This window comes from Xenopus tropicalis, chromosome 2 (assembly GCF_000004195.4).
Source record: "Xenopus tropicalis strain Nigerian chromosome 2, UCB_Xtro_10.0, whole genome shotgun sequence".
Lineage (NCBI taxonomy): Eukaryota > Metazoa > Chordata > Amphibia > Anura > Pipidae > Xenopus > Xenopus tropicalis.
Genome location: NC_030678.2, coordinates 107,195,401 through 107,220,424, shown reverse-complemented (window position 1 = coordinate 107,220,424; position 25,024 = coordinate 107,195,401). Strand labels below are relative to the sequence as shown.

The 25,024-nt window shown below is 35.2% G+C and overlaps 1 protein-coding gene across 1 annotated transcript in view; it reads right to left on the bottom strand.

Annotated features, from left to right (window-relative positions):
- Positions 1-19,534: 19,534 nt before the first annotated feature.
- The window catches only part of tmem47 (transmembrane protein 47), a 40,751-nt gene continuing 35,261 nt past the window's right edge, over positions 19,535-25,024 (bottom strand). Inside the window, 2 exon segments of the mRNA NM_203568.1 lie at positions 19,535-20,151; positions 24,261-24,401. Of these exon segments, the coding sequence (NP_988899.1) occupies positions 19,973-20,151; positions 24,261-24,401 (320 nt within the window). The 3' untranslated portion in view covers positions 19,535-19,972.

The window sequence follows — 25,024 nt, the reverse complement described above, 5'->3', positions numbered from 1 at the left end:
ATGGTTAAATGATTCCCCTTTCTCTGTAATAATAAAACAGTACCTGTACTTGATCCCAACTAAGATATAATTACCCCTTAGTGGGGCAGAACAGCCCTATTGGGTTTATTTAATGGTTAAATGATTCCCTTTTCTCTGTAATAATAAAACAGTACCTGTACTTTTTACTTTGTGGTTAGGCTGGTTTTGGGAGAGGGCCTTTTGTTGCCATGTGCAGCACTGATATCTGAGAGCTGACTGTACTGCCATATATATACTGTTTTTGAATACTTCAGCTTTTTGTTTAGCAGCTTAAATTAGATGAATACATTCTGTAAATCATAGGGAACATCTCTAGTATATGAGTGGCATCTCTTGACCAAAGCCTTTGACACAATACTAATGCTGATCCACCCCCTTTCAATAATGTAACAGTTCATCCTAGGGATGGCACTTTATTATTTTTTTCAAATAATACATTATTGATGCTAAAGCAGCCTAAACTTACAAACTGCAAGCAACCCATATTAGTAACTAGGGGGTACTGCTTAAAATACTCTGAGGTTGTCTGAGGTCATTTCTTTGATGAAATGTGCAGAATGTGGATTGGGCAAAATGTTGCTGCTTTCTTGAATATAAGATACTGAGCAATGGCACTGGAAAGAGAACAGAACAAATGGTTCTTATTTATAATTTCTCTGCAGTATAACTGAACACATTACAAGCTCAAAATGAAAGAGAGGTCATGGTGTGTGGCAGATGATATCCCTCTTCAGATGCTGCCTTGGGGCCACATCAAGGGCAGATGCAGCAGTGTCTTCTTAAATTTAAGTACTATACAGTGGGGATATATGATGAGGGCAGCTGTCACATCAACTAAAATAAAAATCTTTATGATGAAGTAGCCAGCAGTGATGATAAAGAACCAAACTGTTAATGAATTACACATTGGATTACACAGTGGAAAACAGTGCGTAACATATTTGAAGTACTAAGAAGGTAATGAAGTGAACATTTTGCTGAGCAGTACAGACAGAACTCTGTAATGCTGGCTGATGAAATTCCAAAGTTTTAAATATTTCTTGCACGTGTTTTAGCTGATTATTGTAATTATTATTATTATTATTATTATTATTATTATTATTATTAAAAGTACCTTTTAAAATCAAGGGGTTTAAAGATATAAATGTATTTTTCTTTCCAAGATAATTCTATAGTTAGAGGATAGACTAATTTCACTTACCGCCACCAGAACAAGCTTCTTTGCTTGCCATGAAATAAAGTTGGGATAACTTAGGAAAGTACTCTTCAACTCAACACACACATTACTGAATGGGCTTTTAGAGCTAAATGCTTTGCCAGACTAGAGTAAGTGCTAAACAGTTATATAATCAAGGAAAGGTTAAAAACTATTGACACTTTAGTCATCACTGGGTCATTAACATAGAGAGAATAATAGCTGGCACTCAATGGAGGAACATCGAAAGAGGAATGAAAGCACACAGCATACTAATGAGAAGCAGTCAGGGGCTGATCAGAACATTAATTAATTGTATGATCTAAAAGAATCTGGGTGTGAAAAATAGTAATGTTCATTGCCCATGAAAACATTAGAAGTCTCTGTAAGTAAAGCCTCATTTATTATTAATTAGTATTATGAAATTAACATGATTGTTAAACTGAAAGCTATATTGGGAGGTAGGAGCTTATCCTTATTAAGATGTCAGATTACACTTAGCTATAGAACTGCCATATTCATTTCTAAGCTTTGATAAACTGTGAACTGTTTTCACGTCTCTGTGTACCCCCCTTTTTTAACATTAGTTCAATGAATAGGGCTTGTGCTGAACATCCTTTCCCCATATTTTTCACTAAGAAATATGATTTTTGTTCCTAAACAGAGCAAAATTTGAAATGGAAAGTAAAGTCACAATCTACTTCCAGCTCATCTTAGCACAATCAAAACAAATTACCTGTCTACTGTGAAGTCCGCTGTATAAATAAACCCTTCCTCCATTTACAGCCTGCTAAAGGAGCAGCTCATTATATAGATGGCTTTTCAGGGGACTGTTGATTCTTTTGATTGTGCTCAGATAGCCTGGAAGCAGAATGTGTCATCACCTTAAATTCCAGATTTTCCCTTGTTTAGGGGCAGAAATAACAAGAACCATAGATATTTCTTGGTTAAAAAAGTAATGAGAATGTTCAGAACAAGCCTTATTCATTAAATTGATGTTGAATTTAGTTCATATAACACTTTATTAACACCCATTGCTCATTTAATAATAACTGCTGCAATCAATATGTGAAACTCTTACATTCATTTATATGTCATTCATTCAAAACATTATTTGCTCTTTTTTTTTTCTGTACTGAAACTGTTAACTTACCTCTTATAACTTTGCATAAGCTTATTTTCTTTATTATACTCTGTATCTGAGTTGATATCTTAATTTACAGAATGTTATACATCTGCATTCTACAGATAAATGATTAAAAAAAACGCAATGAGCAGATTTATATTTATCATTAAATGGCATACAATGAAAAATTACTTCTGCTAACATAATATCTGAAGTAATAGATTTCGCTGAACAAAAGGTGAAAAAGTGTCAGCAAGCTGTAAAGTTAATAAATTGTCCAGTAAATGGATATAGGCATTTTACAGTCTATCCACCTACTGTTTCCTTTGCGCAATGTCGGCCTTTGCTCGGTTGTGTAATGTCAGCATTAACAGATCATCATTAACATACATAATAGGAGTCATGAATAGTCTGATTTGACCCCTCTGTTATTAATGTTCTGCTTTGATATATTTTATGAAAATTTTCTTTTTCATAATTTGCTTCTAAGTTTTTGTTTCCGTTATCTTGAATTACAGGATGGGCCATCTCCCGTAAGCTCCGTTTTAACCAAATCAGATTTTTAAAATTGATTTCCCTTTTCTCTGTAATAATAAAACAGTCCTTTGTACTAACTAAGATATAATTAATCCTTGTTGGAGTCAAACCAATCCTATTGAGTTTATTTACTGTTTATGATTTTTTTAGTAAGCTTAAGGTATGGAGATCCAAATTATGGCAAAACCCCAGGTCCTGAGCATTCTGTATAACGGGTCCTAGACCTGTAATATTAAAGCAGTGCCTTGTATTTAGTCCCAAATAAGATAAATAATTCTTATTGGTGGCAAAACAATCATATTAGGTTTAATTATTGTTTAATGCTTTTTTAATAGACTTAAAGGCCAAGGAAAGCCTGCTGAAATGGCTCATTTCAATAGTCCTATTCCTTGCTCCTAGATCGCTACCTTTTTTTCAGTCTGTAAAGGGAATAATCCCTCCGTGTATATATTCGCTCTATTGAAAGGTTGTGCTCGACATCTTTACCAGGATCGCGTCAATGTGCGCATGCACTGAACCGGAATAATAGCTATTACGCCTGCGTCTCGGTCTTGGTCTTGAGAGCAGTGCGGTGACTTCTGGGTAGCACTTGTTCCTTTCTTCCAGCTTTGGGGAAGTAAACAGCTAAGGATCTTTTAAACAGGAGCACGCTTTAGCAAAATTACTACACTGACAGCCTGTAATGAGGTATGCCTTTCCCTGAACTTCTTATTATACTTAGCCTTTCCTTGTCCTAAGGACAAGGACATGTAAAGCCCCCACAAAAATTTAAAGCATTGCAAGTATAAGTTCACATGTGTAAAAACGATTCACACAAATTAAGATTCTAAATCATTTTCGGGATATTCAGAATAGGATTTTTATGAATTTCTTTCAGTTAAATGAATGTAATGCCTTCAGTCAGTAACAGTGATTCATAGAGTTATCTTTGCACAATTGTGCCATTGGGTTATTCAGATTCATCCAGCAATAATTTATTATAAAAATGTAAAAAAGGAAAAAGGGGACTTGAGGCTTCTATAAAATTACTTACATTTTAGCATTATTGTGTGGTTACATATAATTACTATAATGTCTAAATGCTAAACAGTATTTTATCCTGTTTTTTTTTAATAAAAAAACATTTCTGTTGACAGCCTGTCCTCCCAGTGCTGTGCTTTGCATCAGTTTATAAAACCACTTATTGTTCATTTATTTTGTGCTAATAGTTCATTAAGGCTGTACAGACCATCATGCCTATCTAATTTGTGAACTGGATATATTCGTTTTGGGATATTTAGAAGTTCAGTTATTCTGAGCCATTTAATTTAATTAACACCTCAAAATCAATAGCCTAACAACAGAATTCAAACGCAACTTTGAGATAATGCAGCTGGGTTAAGAATTATTATTTAAAATGAATATTTTGCCATTACTATTTTAAGTAATAGCTGTATGGATGGGTGACAAAAATACTTGGAAACTGTCCCCATTATTTGAATGGATTTGGATTAATGGTACACTCATATGGCAACTGCAACCGAAACAAAGCAGTTGGAATTTCTGGGGGACATCAGCTGGTGTGAATGCGCCACTATTAAAATCAGTGGGAAATTATTCCAATTTTGCCACCTGCCCATGGAGCTGATTTATCAATGTTTACGGCTGGCCATCACTGCAAAATCAGTATGGAAGAGTGGAAATCGTGAAAAAACATACTGAGATGATAAAACTCAATGGTAAGTGTATCTTTGTGGGGCTTTTTTTCTAAGAAAATTCAACAATCATGGCTGCTTACAGACAGGTTCCTGGAGACAGGTCCTGTGAGTGCTGCGTCTATGTAATGGATGTGCTTGTTGAACAACTACCCAGCACCCAGGCAGATTTTATCATTACTTGGAGCCTGCCCTTTGTTGCTATAGCATATACATGTATATATAAAATAATATATATGTTTTATATATGAGAACCTTCATCAGTGCATGATAGTGAATATTTAAAACAAAAAAGTTAATTAATGTGATATCATTAACATGCAACCATCTGTGAGTGGAAGTTATGAACATAAAATGAAATATAAATAAAAAAATGTGTATAGACTAACAATAGTCTCAGTTATTTACACCAAAGAAAAATGGGTGTAAATGACTGAGACCATTGCTAGTCTATATACACTACTGGTGGTTTATTTTCGTTTGTTTATGTTCATGATGGTATGATGAGGGGGCATGATGATGACATTGCATGAATAAACTTTAGTGGCAATTTTTATTTAAATGTTCACTATCATTCACTAGATAGGGTTTCCTAATAAAACGCTCTCTTATGAGCCAAAAGATTAAATAAAACCTCCTTTTATTTTCTTATTTTTTTAAAGTAAGACCTGCGAGTGCAGGCACACAGTTTGTACTGCATATAGCCCCACCATGTGCGCTGTCAATCAAGAATGCAGGCTTACAAAGGCAGCATTTACTTTAATTAAAAGTCCTACTTGGATTGAGCACTGTAATGGTTAAGCTGAACGCAGAAGAGGGGGCGCAGACAGCTAGAGCAGAGTTTCTATAGAAACCAGAAATGCCATCTCTTCATTGGCTGCTAGGCTGGATTTTGTGTTTACTAACCTCGGTTAAGAAGAACTGAGCATGCCCAGTAGCCAATAGTCAAAATAAATTCCCAAGGGAGGGGACCAGAAGGAATCCTAAGTGATTAACTGGATGCTGCAGCCTTACTATTAACCTTCTAACAACCAGAGTGGCGGGTATTTAAAGATTTTAAAGAGGCTGTTCACTGACTAAATGATTTTGTGGGGGTTTACATGTCCTTTACAGCCTATGTCTTATTCCAAAGCACATGGCTGGTGTAACTGTTGGATTTAGGGCTTTTTTTCCCAATTAACTGTTACTATGTTGACAATAAAAGGAAGTGTATTTAGGAAAGCCGGCAGTTATATTAAGATACATATTCCCATCCAACATGTACTACTATCGTTTAATATCCTAATTTAATATCAGTCTAAGCTAATAGTATATCTTAATATTTTTATTAATATCTTGATATGTTGGATATATTGTTTACAATATTTACCATTATTTAAAAAAGAAAGTTTGTTTACCATTTAAATTATTAAAAGTATAGCAAATGTACATATTGTGTGTAGGTGTATTTTGTATGTAGGCTTGTTTTATTCTACATGGCATGGTACTTATTTTTATTTTTAACTAAGAGTCATGAAACATATCCTGTTCTTTGTTAGTTTTTAAGTTTTTTTTATCATTGAGAGATTTCAAATTTAGAGAAATAATTACTTGTATTCTGTTTAAATTAAAATAATTAAAAATAAAATATGATGTAAGTCATAAAGAGACCTCAGGCTATATCTCAACATGTGCCAATTACTGCTAACAATCTGTTAAGTGACATATCATGTTCTTTGTTAGTTTTAAAGTATTTTTTTTATCATTTGAAGATTTCAAATTTAGAAAAATAATTACTTGTATTCTGTTTAAATTAAAATAATTAAAAATTAAATATGATGTAAGTCATAAAAAGACATAAGGCTATACCTCAACATGTACCAATTACTGCTAACAATCTATTAAATGACAAGTAATATAATTAATATCACTGGTGGCATAACTAGAGTTTAGTGGACCCCCTTGTATGTGCATAAGCTGTGTTATGTTGTAGCCTTGGTAAATAGCAGAAGAAGACTGGGAAGATAGTCTCTGTGTGTAAGGAATAAAGATGGTCAACTGTTAACAACCTGCCTGCCTTACTGTCCAGCATCACTGATATAACAATGGCGATGAGAACATCTGAACCCTCAGTGCAACCCCCTGACAAGTGTTTGCAGCACCCTGGGAAGCCTGCAGTGCCCTGGTATCTCTGGTATGAACAGTTTTCTATCTACTTACTGGCATCTGGCCTGAACGGGACTTCCCCTAAGAGGAAAAGGGCCCTGTTACTTAACTCCCTGGGCTCTGAAGCGTATCACATTTTCACAACTCTGGGAGCAGATTCCTCATACACTGCTACAGTACAGGCCCTGGCCCGCTGTCAGAGTGAAGGGAACTTATATCACTATGTTGCTGAGCTGCGACAGCTAGCAGTCCCCTGCAAATGTGAGCCCTTGCAAGATGAAATGATTAGAGACCAACTTAATGAAAAAATAACAAACCCTAAACTCAGAGAAATATTGCTTATGGAACCAGATACACTTACTCTCTGGAGTAACAATTTATCTGGGTTACATACAGTACTTATCCATGCACCCTCTCTGGAGGAACACAATGCAATCCTTAATCAGGTGTTCCACAGGCTGATGGACTATAACCTCACCTTGAATGAAGCAAAATGTGTTTTCACACAATCTGAAATTGACTTTGTCAGTCATAGATTATCATCACTGGGAATTCAACCCTTACAATCCAATGTTGAGGCCATACATCAATTGCCTGAACCAAAAGACAGAGCAGAACTTCTTTTTTGGGATCTACAAATTATTATTTACTTTTTGTAGCTGACCACCCTTGTTAAAAAAAAAGATGTACAGTGGGAGTGGACACCAGCTTGTTCCCAAGCAGTCTGTATTGCTCTTGCACCAACCCATGCACATTTTTCCCAAAATGCACGTACATTTATCTCTTGTAATGCTTCAGCTGTTGCCATAGGTGCAGTCAGATGGAAATCATTTATTATATACTAGTTTTCATTCAAGGTCACAGTTAAAATCATTACATTACATAGCTTTCCAACAAGGAACAATGTGATATAAGATTGGATGAGATGTCTTTGTAGAGAGGGGGTATCCAAGAAGGTAATTACAGTATAGTTTGGCAATAGATAAGGGTGCTACTATTAAACAACTTAGAACACCGCCAGATATTGAGACTAAGGAGAACGGTTGACATTTTTGAGCTAATTTTCAGTAGCTAGTGAACATGTGGGTAGCATTCTCAGGAAACACTGGCAGGAGTTACAATTGGATATATATACAATGAATGAATTTGCTATACCACCCCTGATGGCTTATAAATGGAAAAAGAATTTGAAAGACCTTTTGGTCAGAGCTAATATAGGTTCACAAAAGAAACATATCTAACGGTTTTTGGGTACTCCTAAAATGGAAAGGATCTGATGGGCCTGAACCCATCATTGCTCTTACCTCCGACCCTCCAACTAACACACACTATTAGGCTGCAGTGTGCAGTAGATCTCAAATGCATTGGGCATTTCTGTACTGTGAAGAAAAAGAGATTATTGTGTAAAAGATCTTTTGCGGGTCATGGAGGATGGACACAGTCAAACTATACTAAAGACGAATGATGGCATTCAGCATATAAATGGTAAGTCTCAATACTCCCTGTTGGTCTCTGTTAAGATGGGGAATAGTAATGGAGACTATTCTTTGCAGGTAACAGAAAGGAAACCTCAGGTAAGTACCACACGGGAGGTAAGTTCTAGGGAGGTCTATACTATAATTCAGTAATTCAGTGATCATTGGCAGAATTAAAAAAAAAGAATGAATCAGAACTTAAATCAGGAGTGCAGAGACTTGAAGTTAGCCAGGGTCAAAGCAGGAGTCACGGGAAGGTCATAGAACCAAAATAGAAGCCAAGGTGTAGTTTATTACACAGGCCGAGGTCAACTTTAAAGGAAGCAGGGAGAAGAAATGTAATCCAATTTACAGGCAAGGTCAAGCCAGGAGATCAGTCCAGAGAGCTAGGGGTTAACTAAAGTGGGACAGTTTGACAGTAGAGAACTGAGAAGACTGAGGGGTATATTTATCATGCTGTGTAAAAAGTGGAGTGAAGCATTACTGGTGATGTTGCCCAGGGCAACCAATCCGCAATTTGATTTCAACTGTTAGAAAACCAAATCAAAGCATCTGATTGGCTGCTATGAGCAACATCACCGGTGATGTTTTACTCCACTTCTTACGCAGCATGATAAATATACCCCTCAGTGTCAAAACTGCAGACTGGAGAAGGAAAGCAAAGAGATGTGTAACCAAAAAGGGCTCAGATGTGTGACAGGATGGACCAGATATGGGAACAAAATAACTACACAATGTTTTAGGTGTGCGTGGATAACATCCAGCCCAGAGTGTGACAATTTCTCTCTAAATTTACAATTTGCACTTTTTGCTTAGAAATAATTCAAATTCAAAAAGTGAAATTTAAAAAGAAACAGTTTTTGTATAAAGTTCCCCTTTTAAGCAAAAATATATAGTTTTAGTGAATCAACCCTCATGTGTGTTGTAATTGAGGAGAAGGAAGCAAACTCAGGCATTAATATACCATTGTACCACTACATACAGTTACACGTCTGCTTCCCATGCACTCCCCCAGAGCTCCAAACTGCCACTCTCTTAGGAAAGAAAAGAGGAAAAAAGCCTTACTAAAGACAGGTTTAGTAGAAATGCTGTCTTTTATATTCTACACTTACTATACCAGTCCAGAGATTCAGCTGCCCTATAACAGCAGTTTTGAAAGCCTTTAGAGCAGGGGTCCCCAACCTTTTTATACCTGTGAGCAACATTCAAATGGAAAAAGTGTTGGGGAGCAACACAAGCATGAAAAAAGTTCTGGGGGGGTGCCAAATAAGAACTATGATTGGCTATTTGGTAGCCTCTCATGTCGATTGGCAGCCTACAGGAGGCTCTGTTTGGCAGTACACCTGGTTTTTATGCAACCAAAACTTGCCTCCAACCCAGGAATTCCAAAATAAGCACCTGCTTAGAGGCCACTGGGAGCAACAACTAATGGGTTAGTGAGCAACATGTAGCTCGCAAACCACTGGTTGGGGGGTCACTGCTTTAGAGCAAACCCCCAATCTTCTGATCTTTTCAGGCCATCTTGTTTGCTTTAGTAGCACTGCACATGCTAAGTGTTCTCTGAGTTGCTGTTGAACAGCTAAGCTTATGGGTTGGGAAATTATCAAATAAACAACAGAAAGTGATGTCACATCTGTCTTAGAAGCTGAAGCTACATGACTGATAATGAATCAATGTTGCTAAAGACTGCATCGATTTCTATGCGGTGACATAATTGGGCACTACATTAACTACTAATCAGCATCATATTATTAATACTTGTATTAATGTATATATATACTGTAAGGTTTGAATTGGTCTCTAAGCCTCAAGTAAAGGTGGCCATACATGGGAAGATTTGCTCGCTTGAAGAGGATCTTTTCCAGATATTGGGCTATTTTGATCATTTGGCCCTAAGGGCCAAACGATCAAATTACAATGGTAGACATAGGCGCCTTTGGATCGGGGACCATTTCAACAAGCCGATGCAGTCCCCAATTGGATGGAAAATCAAACCTGCCCAATCGTGAGTGTATGGCAACCTTAAGTGACAGCAGCCCAGAGCATGTGCCGTGGATCAACAGAAAAGACAATGGGGAGCTAAGGAACCTCTGCCTATTTAGCTGTTCAACTTCAGATTAATCAAGAACATGAATCAAGCCAAACAAAGTGGCCCAGTGACCCAAGTTCTTCCCTCTGTTGGTAACTGTGTTATTAGATGGAACCTGGAAGCCGGGGGGGGGCAATGTGCCTTAATATAACTTCCCACTGACTTGCTGTTCTACTACTTTATGAAGGATCTGCCATGTAGCACTGTAACATCAACATAGTGTTACTCTGCACCTATAGGGAACATCATCATTTGTATTTCTATATCACAGACACATTTACACTGCGTTGTACATCCATTCCCCTCAGTCAATGCCCCAACAGAGCTTACTATCTAATGTCCCTACACACACTCCAACCTGCCAAGCAGCATCCATGAGCACCTCTCACTCTGTACCTCAGAACAGCTGATATAAATATATCTTAACATCTTTTATTACCTATTGCCAGTTTGTATGTAGATTTGTATGTTCAATGTTTATACCCATTTATTGTACAACACTGCAGAATATATTGGCACTTCATAAATAGCTGATAACAATAATAATAGCTAGTAAGGGAAGCTTGAGAACAAACTTCATGTTGGTTTGAAAAACATGGCAAGTCACTGAATAAAATCTGATTGGCTGTTTTTGGCTCCAAAAATTTTGGGGACCTTGGTTTTAATTGTGTCAGAATGGCAGCAATCTAAGTTTCTCCACTGAAAGTCAATGAGTGATATCTGATTGATGGTTGGTGGCTCCACCTTCTTTTTCTAACCCTGAACTGTAGTTACCCAGTGACCAAAGTTTAGGGACCCTGGTATTAATATTTAAAGAAAGGCAATGGCTTAAATTTAAACAAATAAAAGTCAATGAAATCTTATTGACGATTGTTGGTTCCACCAACTTGTACTAACCTTGAACTTCAGTCCATGACAAGCTCTGCAAAGTGTGGGCACCCTGCCATTAATGCTGTGAGAAAGACATCAGTTTAAATATAAACTAAGGAAATTTAATGGGTGAAATCTGATTTGCTGTTAGTGGTTCCACCCACTTTTCCTAACCTTTATCATTAGTCCCCCAGTGACCAACTGTAAAAAGTTTGGGGACACTGGCATTAAGTAACCGCAGTTACTCAGTGTTAGGTTCTGGTGGATAAATACCCAGTGACTAGCTCTGCAATTTAAATGTAAACCTATAAAAGTCTATCTGTGAAATCTAATTGACTGCTGTTGGCTCCGCCCAATTTTCTAAGCTTGAAATGTAATCACCCAGTGACAAAGTTTGGTGCAAGAATGGCAGCAGTTACAATTTCCCCACTGAAATCAATGAAAGAAATGGGATTGGCTGTTGGTGGCTCCAACATACCAACATAATAAATTTTAAGGTTATACAGTTAAAGGGAAAGCCCACTTTTTTTACTACTTTTCTGCACAGACCCATGCCCCTCCTTTAACCAAACAGCAAAAAACATTTTCCATTCTTCACTTCTGACCTTTGCATTTGTCACTTTCTGCTCCAGGCCAGGCAGTACTGGACAAGCAGTATGTGCTCTCTTTCAATGTAGGAGAAATGGGAATTTTTAATGTTTTCACATTGGGTATGCTAGCTACGTTAAACTTTTTATGGATGTTGTGCCATATACACACAGCAATACATTTGTCTTATTATGATAATTGATGATGTGCACTGATTGGGTAACATTGGTATTTACTGAAGTGTCTCACTTCCTGTCACTATCCTGACGACGATCCTGTGGCGATCGAAATGCATAGATATGGGTATGGAATAAAGTACTATACTTTACAGACCTGATGCCTTGAGTGCTTTCTGTAGATACAGTATATATATATATATATATAGACTGAGGACACAGAATGGGTATGAGGCCCACTTTTTATCTCTAAGTAGATCAATATGAACCATTTTACTGGCAAAGGAAGTAAAAACTAGGACTTTATTGTGGTTGAACAAGAAAAAGTACTAATACTACAGAATAGAATTAAGAACAATTCTATCCAGCTAACCAAGTACATATAACAGTTAAGTCATGTGCACTTCTAGGTTCTTAAGAAAGAGATGTAAGGCATCAACAGTACAAGCATTACACTGTACACTGTACATCTAAGTTCTCCAGTTAAGCCAGTAACATATTACTATTGCAAAAATGAAAATACAATCAATCCAAAGGTAAACAGCCCAATTGGGGTTGACTGAGGCATGCCATGACCATCCTGAATACTTACAGTAGTTCATAGCAATGTGCTTTTATCAAGTCTAGTTTGTTTTTGGCTGTTACAGCAGATGGTGCTGGAAATGAAAATAATACGCTTTGTTGAGTTCATACAATATTACAAGTTAATTTTAGTCAATGAATATAGACATTTCCAAAATGCCATATATGCACTAAAGTAAATCAAAACACACAGTTTCAAATATATTTTATTTTGTAGACAGAAATTCTCTAGGCACAGTATTAGGCATTAAAGATAACACAGAGGCAAATTTTAGTGTGCACTGTTCTGTACAAAAATACAGTATGAATAAATTACACTGCTAGCTATAAGTTTGGACTTCACTTACCAGTCAGTTCATTGCATGTTTAATATGATACAGACACATGCTATTTCATATATATATCAATTTTATTTCAAACACATATTTCTCTCTATAATTACTCAGGTTTTTTTTATATTGAAGTTACAAAAAAATAATATACTTGTGCAAGATATTTAAGCAGGATACTTGACATTGGCAGTTAAACATGTTTTGCCATGGAAATGTGAATAACTAATGTTGAGATCAGCAATTTAGATCCTAGACCAATGCATTCCCAATCAAATTACCAGATTCATGAACTCACAGTACAAATTGCGGTTTCTGGCTTGATAATCACCCGAGCTCATTAAGAATCATGATTGCTATAACTAAATTCATTCATTTCTACCTGATGGCATCCTTGCGATATCATTAGTATAAAAAAATAAAATAGATACAGATATGTTGCAACATTAAAATTATTGTCTGTGGGTCAAATTGAAGCTCAAAGACTGATGAGGATTTGAAGCTATTCTGAAATAAAACTAATAAAATGCAATCAATCCCAAAAGAGAAGGTAAAAATAGAAGAAGCCAAATTCATTTTTTCCGCCATTCTATTTTTTTTTTTTTTTAGCTTAAACTCTTGAATTTGAATACCTCTGGCCTGATAATCAACAGGGTGGGAGAGTAAATAATCTGTGACTCTTCTGTTTTCTGTTTGGTTTTCAAATGTTCAAATCAACGCACCAGAGGTCACCCCTTTAGATTAGAGGAACGGAGCTTCCATTTGAAGCAGCGTAGGTGGTTTTTCACGGTGAGGGCAGTGAGGTTGTGGAATGCCCTTCCTAGAGATGTGGTAATGGCAGATTCTGGCAGATTCTGTTAATGCCTTTAAGAGGGGCCTAGATGAGTTCTTGAACAATCAGAATATCCAAGGCTATTGTGATACTAATATCTACAGTTAGTATTAGTGGTTGTATATATAGTGTATGTATGTGAGTGTATAGATTGGTAGGTGTGGGTTAGGTGTGCTGGGTTTACTTGGATGGGTTGAACTTGATGGACACTGGTCTTTTTTCAACCCTATGTAACTATGTAACTATGAATAATGGTTTAAAAACTTGAATAATCTATATTTATTAGGCACAAAAATATTTGAAAAACTTAAATGTAAAACTTCTACAAGATTTATGAAGAAGTCAATGGGAGTTGTCCTAGGCAAAATGTAAGCAATTTTTTTAATTCAAGATTTTCAAAAAAATTTTAAAAGACTTCTTTACTCATGGAAAATGATAAGTATAATACGAATTAGATGCACTTGAGCTTATTTTCCTAGGTTTGTTCAATCAAGTTTTTTTTAGATTCAAATTTTTTAATAAATAAGCAAACATTTGAGTTTGGTAAAATTTCACATTTTTTGAACTCAAGAAAAAACTCAAAAATTCACAAATTCAAATTTTGATAAATAAGCTTCTTAGTGCCACCCAAATTTTGCATATTAATCTAGGCACCATTATTTCTAACTAACTGGATAAACTTTAAAAATTAATACATATTCCTTGTGTCTTTCTATACTATATAACAAACACACTTCTAAAAAAAAGCTTTTAACCAATGGTTGAGCTATAAAAAGAATAAATACACTAATACTATTGAACTATTAAATATGTATAAAAAACATTTTGTAGCTATGTTTGTGTTACAAATGTGCTACGATATTAAACATCATATTTTGCATTTTCGTATATTTTATGAGACTCAGTAAGTGGCTCAGAAGAATAATAACTCATTAAAACAAAGTAAATGGTTATTTGGATAAACAGTTGACAAAAACAAAACCAAAAAGGTAAAACATTTTGAACATTTTCCAAACTACAGTATTTAGCAACAATGCCTGTAAAGATATGAAAATATACATTTATAGAAACAAAACTGCTAAATATAATATGAAGGGCAAATGATGTAATAAATGTAAAAGTAAATAAAGCACAGAATACATAAGAAGCTTCACAGTCACTTTAAATGTAACCTTCCATCTTGCTTACCTAATTTATTTTCATCATAATTCTGTTTTTATGAACTATTGCTGCCATCTGGATAATATACCTCCCAACAAAATACCTGTACTTTGTCATAGATGTTTCAGATAAACAAATAAAACCTATTTTTACTTCCCTCTGCAAATATGTTCATCTTCAGTAAAGTGCATACAGTGATAGAACTCATTCCTCATATTTTTTGTTTTTCTTTATAATTCTAAGCCACCAAAATGTAGTCTTTATTTTAAGTTTGGGTTTTGTAAACTATTGGGAAAATGTAATGAAACAATGTTAGCACTTATAATTATTTCTTTTAATTATTTAATATGTAAAATTTGTAACAACCCACTGCTGCAATAACACAAAAAGTACACACATGACCACATGTATTTCTGCTGGATAACAGGGGCATAAGTCATTTGTACTTGATTAGGATGGATCCTGCTAGCTGATAATTTGACATGACCAACAGGGATGAAAAACTGATAAAGTAACACGATGAAAAATAACACACAAACTTCTGCTTGGATTTTGTGGGGTCATTTTGTATGCAGGAGTAATTTTAATGAGCTTGTAAATGAATAAAAATACATACACCAACATATTTTTCCTTTATGCCATTGTTGCTATTGTCAGAAACATGTACAAAAATAGGAGTTAAATAGGAATAATTATTTAATCTAAATTTACATATTGTTATTAGCTTCATCTTCATTTAATTCTACAAGAAAATATACTGTAATAAAACATATTAAAATATTATGTTCTTCATTGCTTGCCCATTATATGAGTTAAGCCAAACACCAAAGAGTAGCTAGGATTTTGGGGAAAAAAAGAAGTAACTTATAGAGTACTATCCTCAACTGATTATATCTTATTTGTACTATTTAAATTTACTTTTGTACATTTACATATTTATTAACCCAAGACATGAGTTATAAATAATATTATTTATTAATACAGCCTCCACTCTCCGGTAGATGGAACAAACAACAGAAAAATATTTCTGTAAAAATTATTGTAAAACTGCATTGCTACAAAGGCTCCAGCAATCACCACCGAAACCAGACTTCTCATCATGCTTGCCTTCTGTAAAAACTACATTGGAGCAGACTGTCTAAGTGAGACCTGTTGGAGCCTATAGCAAGAGAATGAAGAAAAGAGAGTCTTGGCTGGAGATAGACCACAGCCCTTCTATTCAGAGCTGTACTGGGGTGTCTGGGGCCCACCAACACCACCTCGTCCAGTCCAACCCAGCTTCTATTCTCATTATCTAGAAATTGAAAATGTGGTCTGGTTGTTGGACTCACTGGTAACCAAACATCACGTAGAGCCCTTCATTTTGTTGTTATTCGTATTTTTCATTCTTTTTAAACCCTCTCCTATTTACATTCTAATTTAAATTCATACCTGCTGCCTGGTTATTACTAATTAAACTCTAGATACCAGATATCAGTTAAAATTCCAAGGCTGAGAGCTGCAGAACAAAAAAAAAAGAAAAATTATTTATAAACCACAAAAAAAGACATTAGCACAATGCAAATCCAAGTATACTGCTGTCAAATGCAAGCTAAAATAAATATTAACTTGAATTAAACTTAAAAATCAAAATCAGAAGTTCAGAGTTCCCATCACCGCTACACCTCTTGTAAGTTCTTGGTACATTAAGTTAATAATAACAGGAAACTACTTTTTAACTAAAGGGTAGAAATCTAAATATGCAGCAGCATCTGACCCAGTATCTTATTTGTTCCCTGAAACAAAAGAAGAGAGTGCTTTGCATTTGCATCTTAATGTGTAAAGAGGAATTAGTGATAAGGGTATAAGTCTGAGTTTTGGTTAACGTTTTTTTTCCACTGCTTCCTCCTGGAGTGCCCAAATAATTAAGATATATATACGAGAGAAAAACAGTACAACTGGGCAAGTAAAAGGTTAAACCATAAATGGCTTCAAATATGAAAGCTAAGTTTGTGCAGTGTCAGTGTTTGGAGCAGGTTCAAACTTACTGATATCAACCTCAGTCAAAACAGTAGCTATTACAAATTACAAACGAAATAAAGCAAATTACTTTAATCATTAACATCAACTATGGTTTGTAAGGGCACAACTATATGAGTCTGATTGCAAAAGGATAGATTTGCTTTCCAAGGTTAGGGGGAAAAAGCAAAACTAAGTACCAGCATACTCAATAAATGACTATTTTTTTTCTAAAGCACAGTAATTCCTGATTGTTTCATTTACAAATTTTGATAGTTCAGTACTTTAGTTGAAGTACCATCATTATTTTACAGATTAGAGTAAGCTTGCTTACAAATGGAAGGATAGTCATGGCATATTGTTTTAAATGGTTTCTTAAAATGAACATCTTAAGAAAAAGACTTAAATTCAATTATGGTAAATGATTACTAAACTCTATAACTGAGCTCTTCATGTAATATAATTAATGCAGAAATCACTGATGTTAGGTTACTAACAATTCAATCTTTTTTCATACTATTCTGTTTGGGTTAAAAACCATGAAAAACATATTTATGCCAGATTTTTCCTCTTACTTTTACTGTTTAAAATGTGTTCTTCAGATGATGACTTTAGATGACTTTAGTATATGATTCAATTCCTAGATTAATTTAGAGTGGTATTATTTTCTGAACTGTACTATTTTTAACAAAAGAAGGTATTTGCCTTGAATCAATAAAATAATGTGAATTAAAAAAATACATTTTTAAACAAAAATCATGATCTCTCCAATCAGCAGCTGTTTTGGCACCAAACCACAGCCAGTGTTAGTACTATTTCCCCAACCCAGAGAGAGTTGTGGGGGGGGAAGTATTTCGGGGGGTGATAACTAACGTACAGATGCAAATTTATGAACCATCTCTATTTATTATCTAGTAGTAATTATGGTAACCATTCAAAAGATCCTAATCGATTTACTTTTACTAAACCTTTTATTTTGGCTAAACATGAATTTCATAAAATGTTAACTTGAGCTGTGAAGAAAAGCACAAAACATTGGTTAATATTAAAATACAAGTAAAACTTGAGTACACCCATCCACAAAGTGAGAGACAGCACATAACTATTCTGTGTTAGCATTATGTTTGCTTGGCAGCAGATTTAGCTATTTTTGGGGGGAAAGAGCAAAAGGCATTAAAAATAGTATCAAATACAGCATAAGTATATTCTTTGCACTAAACCCATAGCAAGTCCTTTACATTAAAATATCTAATAATATATCTTATAGCAAGAGGATATTTGCAATACCTCATGCACCATCTAAGCCTCAAATGCAGATTACAGTTTAAAAGCATTTCAAAAGGTACATGCCCAGATTTTAAGCATGGCGTCTTCTAAAACTGTGGTGGGAATTATGACCTATGGAAGGGCTTCTCTAATTAAAATGAAGCATCCAGAATATGATGAAATATGTCTTAATGGATGGGATTGTTTATTTGTGTTGGCATTTCCCTATCATTCCAATTCTAAATGTCACCTGCCTAATTACCATGTTTAATGTTCTGCCATCCTTAGTGTTTTATTTAATGACCGCAAACAGAATTTTATTAGGCAATAATTTCTGTTAATATACATGTTATCAGTGGTGTAACTAGATGTCACTGGGCCCCTGCAGCAAATTTATTGTAGGGCCCCAAAGCATTGGTAAGTTCTCAAGGGTGTATTTAGGTCTGTTGCAGCCCTAGGCACCGTACCTAAATACGGCCCGACATCACTTCCATAGAGCGCCAGGACCCCCAACCCTCTCAGCTCCATCCTATGGAAATCTGCGGCAGAGCCTGGGGGATTTTTTTTTTTCTTTAAACAAAAAAAGGAATACCTTCCGAACTTGTCACAAATAACTAAATTTGAAAAAGTTATTATCCAGCCTACACGTGACATATACTTAGTCATACAAGTATTCTAGATATGATTGATTTCATGAACACGGATTTCTTTAGTGCTGAGAAATATTTTATGATTCTTTGCACTGATTTGCTTATCTTTAAGATTAAATCACATATTTATGTTATCCTTAGAGGTTCTGCTCTATAGATTTTCCAGGGAATGGATGTTGGGTTCTATTTGCCTACCTCAGTGTAAAATGAGAGGCTGCTTTTTGTGACTCTATACTCTAGCGACAGATGTATGGAACATATATGAATATGAATATGTTTACTGTCTTTCTCTTTTTTGCATCAGCACAGTACATTAAACAAAAAAGTTTAAACATGAATAGTGCACTTAATTTTTGGTCATGTCACTCTGCTACAATCTAGAATAAAATTCCCAGGGATTTATAATTCCAAACATTCAAACACACCATGACATATATATTTTTTCTTTAAAAATAGTAGTTTTTAGGCAAGTGAATAGCTAAACTATCATTAATCCCTTCAAATATACAGAAGCCTAAATGTAGATTAATGCTAAACAGGCTTCTCTAGGAGTAAAGCAGGTATTTGTTCTCACCCTTGCTTGGAAAACAACAGAAATAGAACTCCATTTAAAAATCTGCTCAGTAATAGACACCTTTATCTTTTTTTTCCTTTAATGGCTCATGCCAAAAACATAATCTCTATGCTGTAAAAACTGCAAGCAGAGTCCCTTAGAATGTGGGTTTAATTTTGTATATTTAGTGGATTAATGCTATGCAGATATTCTGAAGTGCCCTTTTTGTTCTTTCTGTTTTTTTTGTTTGAAGAACAAGCATTATTAAGCTTTCTATTCACCAGAATCCAATCTCTGCAGCACACTATTGAGCAAAACTCAGCAGCACAATGCAGTGGTAAGATTTTATACAGATCTTGGCGGCAGATGCATTTGGTGGTTATTGTCATTTTATTTGCAATTAACTATTTATACCATGATTATGTTTGTGTAGTCTGTTAAGATAGCAACAGATTTCAGCAGTCACCTATGCAGTTATCCGCGGATTCCTTTTCCCACTCTTTGCTTTATGTTCGGCAGTTTTTGAAAGTGGATGTAAAGCTGGTTATATTATTGGCAGCCGAAAGGCAAAAGTGATTAAATCAACTGTGCAGATTGCTTTATGCTCCATATGTGTTCTAGAAAACGGAGATAGAAAAAAAAGTTGAATAGTCCTGTTTTTCATTTCTTCATTTACAGCCCAGGTTTAGTAGTAATCCTCATAATTCTTAGGATTCAGGCAGTAAAGTATGGCACCTCCAAAAGAAAAAATAGTTGCACCCCAGGCCAGTCCATATCCCCAGTTGAATTCATGGTATATCTTTAAAGTGACTGTTTCGATGAATTTGATTGGGTACAATACGAGACCGCAGACCTGGAGAACAACTGAAAAATATGAAAAATAACATGTTAATGTTTTTCAATTGTTGAGAGTTAAAATCTATATATATATACATACACACACACATATATGTATATATGTATCAACGCTGTTCTTTTTATATTTTGATAATCAGTATTAACTAGTATATTTTGTTTTTTGTAAAATAATGGCACAATATTCAGAGTTTATAAAATTATGCCATTGAATAACTGACCAAAAACATTTAAATCCTTAAAAAATATGAAGGGGTCTCTAAAATGATAAGTTCTACCGGTCTAATTTGGTGTCACAGTAAAATTAGTGGTACGGTGGCGTAATAACTGGATGCCAGGCCTCCCATCCCCCCGCAAAAAAATCTTCAGAGGGGCCCGGTGTTCATAGTGACCCCAACTGGCCCTGACCCCCCACAGGTAGGAGAGCAGCTGTGGAGAGAGGATTTGTTTACAATTATAATGGAAGCATGGGACCCCCTATGTCCTGGGCCCCACTGTGACTATGGGCTCTTCTTCTTTTATAGTTAGGAGAGTGTATTTGTGGCAGAGCGCCACTAACCTTTGAAAGGAAGGGACAAATAAGAGAAATGCACCCTTCTGCCCATAATATAATAAGCAAATATTAAATCAAATATTTCTTTGGAGATAGGCAAAAAGAAAAAAAAAATATTATAAAACCTTGTTGTTATAAATTTATTTTTTTATTTAGACTAATGATTTGCTTAAGCCAGAAAAGCTGAATGGATTAAGACTGATAAGTACAAGAAATCTGGAATGTTGACATATAATATTAATGCAATATGGTTTTCCAATAAGTAGCCTTCGTAAGTATTAGCTTTAGCTAAAGCTGCTTATTGAAGATATTGGTTGAAGAATAAAATAAAGTTTAAAAGCAGTTTAGGTTTCACCTCTGACTGCCAACTAATCCCTGCAAAAGTCACTTGCTTGATTTGACAATCAAATCTTACTTCTCCACACTTGGACAACCTGCTTTTTAAGTACCAACAACATTCCAAATGTAAAAATAATGATTTGGGGATAAAATACTGACTTTAAATCTTATTATTTCACAGATCTAAATTTGCTGCACTTCTCCATAGTTGCAAGAGAGGGCAGTAAACACATATCTATTTTATTTTGACAGTTATTTGTTTGTTACAGGTTTAGAGCTTTAGTTATATTGGGATTGTATTTTATATTATTTTGTATTTCTTTTCTGTTAAATTAAAGACCATTAACTTTCCAAGGTGTTTGTTTTAAAAAATAATATATATGCATTTTATAGTGAATCCTGCACATCACAGACTGCATTTGCATGGGAGGAAGACCACTTACATGAGTAGAATTCATTGTCACTTTTGCAACCATCATTTGCATCAGGATGGCTAGTTCTGTTGAACAGACTGACTGACTAATATCAATCAGTATGTATGAGTACATTTTGCTTAGTTACTAACAAAAAATGAATAACACAAACTTATATTGGCTAGGAGCATTACATTCCTTTTGAAAACTTTGGAGATGTGGCAATTTTCTTACACTGGGGTTTCTAGCAGTCTGTTTGACATCAAGGGATTAGCAACTAATGCAAACAAGCATGAGTTGTGAATGGCCAGTTTGACCTCAAGGATGGATAAGTTACAAGTGAACATGCTATGACATAACCAGGGCTGTATGTATAGGCACCCGAGAACTGTCCCTCTTCAGTTTCTACCTTAGGCATGAGCCCTCAGGTGCCTATATAAAAACAGAACCCTAGATATTACAGTAAAAGACCCATCGTATTGAGGAACTTCTCTTTTTCTTATTCTTCGCTCCATTTGCAACTTTTGATTCCTTACAGCCCTGCATTTGTATATAAAATGTTCAATGAAATGAATCACTGTGGAACATTTCTCCATAGAAACTGCAAGTTCTGCCATGGCACTCCATTCTGTTTCTTCCTTGTCTGCATTTCAAATTATCTTTTTTATAAACTTAGCAACTAAACTGGCAATAACTGAAGAAAGTGACAAGGACCCATTATACACAACAACTAAACAGCAAGGATTTGGCTTAAGTACAAGCCCTTTATTGGACTGGGATTTTGTCAAATTGTAGGGGGCAAAACACTTTATTAGTGCATTGCAGCTAAAGGTGCCACCAGAGAAACAGGATTGATTAAAGCATGCAACAGGCTCAAATATAGTTTGCATTAACAATAGATTTAGTTCAGCATAAAAAATATATGCCACCAATTCACCAAATAAATTTATTTCCAAGAACACCCTTGCTACATTTTCCATAAATAAATATATCAAGGGTGAAATAAAAACAGTTTGACTGTTAAGCATTCATCACTAATAATGGGTTAATACCCCAATAAAATAAGATTGTAGATCACTAGGATTCCATTAAACTACTAACATCAAATAAAAGTTCAGGGCTCAGAAAAGAGATCCCTAAATAGCTTAAATATGCTAAAAAGAAAATTACTAAAAACGTGCCTGCAATACTTAGCATGTGGTCCCAATAACTATGGACCATCCAGCACCATTATAATATGTGTGTCCAGAACAATGAATTCCCCTTATATACATGTAACTGGAGGGATATGCAACTATTGTATTGATGAATGCACATGCAAAATGGTTATCTTGCTGGGAGAAAATATAAAAGGGCGGGGTTGCCCCCAGGGGAGTTAACATTCTGGCATCTACTTTTAATGTGCTTCTGCACAGGCATACATCTATATGATCTATTGATACCCTTTGCTACATGCGACTAAATCAACATTATGGCCGTCCACAAGACATTTGCTAGGGTGGCGTCAAACTCAGCTATTGTGCAATTTAGTCAAACATCCACACATAGAAACAGCCACATTAGTGTTATCCAACAAATCGTTCCACTGTGCAGAACTGTCATCCAATGGATCATCATTATTGAGCAAGCTTTCCCATTTGCCTGATCTGCCAAACAGTCATTCAGGGACAATGAATTTAATCATACAAATCAGTGTCACATGACTGCTATCGGAGCAGCTATAGGGGGACAGTCAAATTTGAGGTTTTAATATTTCCTGTAAACTATTTTGCCAGGGTCTGATAACCAGTATATCTATATTTGGCCCATAATTAGGAGCTAAAAAATATACATCCTGCATAATTTGCAGATTTTCAACACATTTTCATTTACATAAATATTTATGTGCAATAATGTATATGTAATGTGCAATATGCAATTATAATAAAGAAATAACATCAGACTAGATTTTAACCTAGGGAAGACACAATAACCATTCAAATGCAGTTTCCAAACAGGCTTTTTCTCTATTATTATCTTCCTTTTTAAATCCTGTTTATAGAGCCTATGCTAGGCACAATATATATTACATACAATGTGATTAATACATTAAAACCAAGATAGTTAAAAAAAAATTGTTCAATTAATTAAATGATAAATAATAGAATCTTATTAGTTAAAGGCATAGGCAGAATGCATATGTGCAAAATGCAAATTGAATGGAGCTAACTGCTATTTATTTGTGCACAGTAAGGCAAAGGTTTATAAAGCTAACATTTCTATGTCTAGTTTAATTTTATATGTACTGGTTATATTAATGTTAAAATTAATATTTTGCACCTAATTTTCCTGGTACAGCATGTATTCGTTGAGTCAAATGTCACCAAGTTTCTTAAGACCTGAGATATGTTAAGAAGTACACAACAAAATTATTTTTGTATAACCAATTGCACTGGAAAAATATATTATTATGATGGCAAGAAAATCCATAGTCTTGAAACATATATGAATATAATGCTGTCAGCTAAGACAAACTCTGATTATGCAACAGCAAATGAAGAATATGCAGATTTTTGCAAATTTCTTTTTGATACAAATATAGGTTATTTAGGTGGTTATTTAATATGGAAAAGGATGTTTCCATGAGGACTAAACCTGTCTGCCACTGGTTGTACACTAAGAAGCCATATCTTCTGCTTTTTCTGTGCAGATAGGGAATGCTTGATAGGGAATGTTTTCATTAGCTTTTTATATCCCTGTGAAGTTTAAAAGCAAGCACTGCAGTGTTTATCTGTGCTGAATGAAATCATTGGCTCAGCAGCGACTTAAATTACCTGCTGCGAAAAGCATCACTGCCACCGGTCTGTAGAACCGCCTACGGGATCCCACGCAGATGGAGATCAGGCCCACAAGGAAGGCGATTAGTATGATAGCAGCGCCGCCTAAAAGTAAGGCAAGAGTAGCAATCTGCCAGTCTGAAAACAAAAGCAAGAGAAGCAAACAATGACTGGGGGCCTCAAGAATCATCTTTTGACTTGAAGCAAGACACATTTAAGGGCACTAACATAGGTTCTCAACTGCACAAGTGCTAACTGTCAGCATTTATTATTGATCACTCAGCTTCAAAGTCAACAGATGGAATATAGATCTTATTTGGTAGAAAAGTTGGGTCCAAGGTACATTTTTTAAGGACTGGAGTAATTTGTGCTTCTTTGAATAAGGTCAGAGAAGTGCCAACAGAAAATGAATGGATGATTAAGTGATTAAGTACAGGGCAAAGAGTATTAGAAATTGTGTGGAGGAGGTTAGGTGGTACAGTGTCAGGGGAGCATCTTGTTGAGTGCAGAAGAACAGAAGTTAAAGGTAGATATATCTGTGTTTTGGTCTGTGATTCTGTATTTTTTTGTAGAAATCAGGGCCACTGGGAAATTTAAACAATGATATTAAAGTCTTTATGCAGAGGTATTAAATTCCCCTTGTAGAAGAGGAAGAGTTGTAGAACTAACTGATCAGCAATACCGTTCCTGCCTAATTACAATGCTACTTGAACACATTGCATAAAAACACCATATCCACTTTTCCACTGCATTCCTCTAGC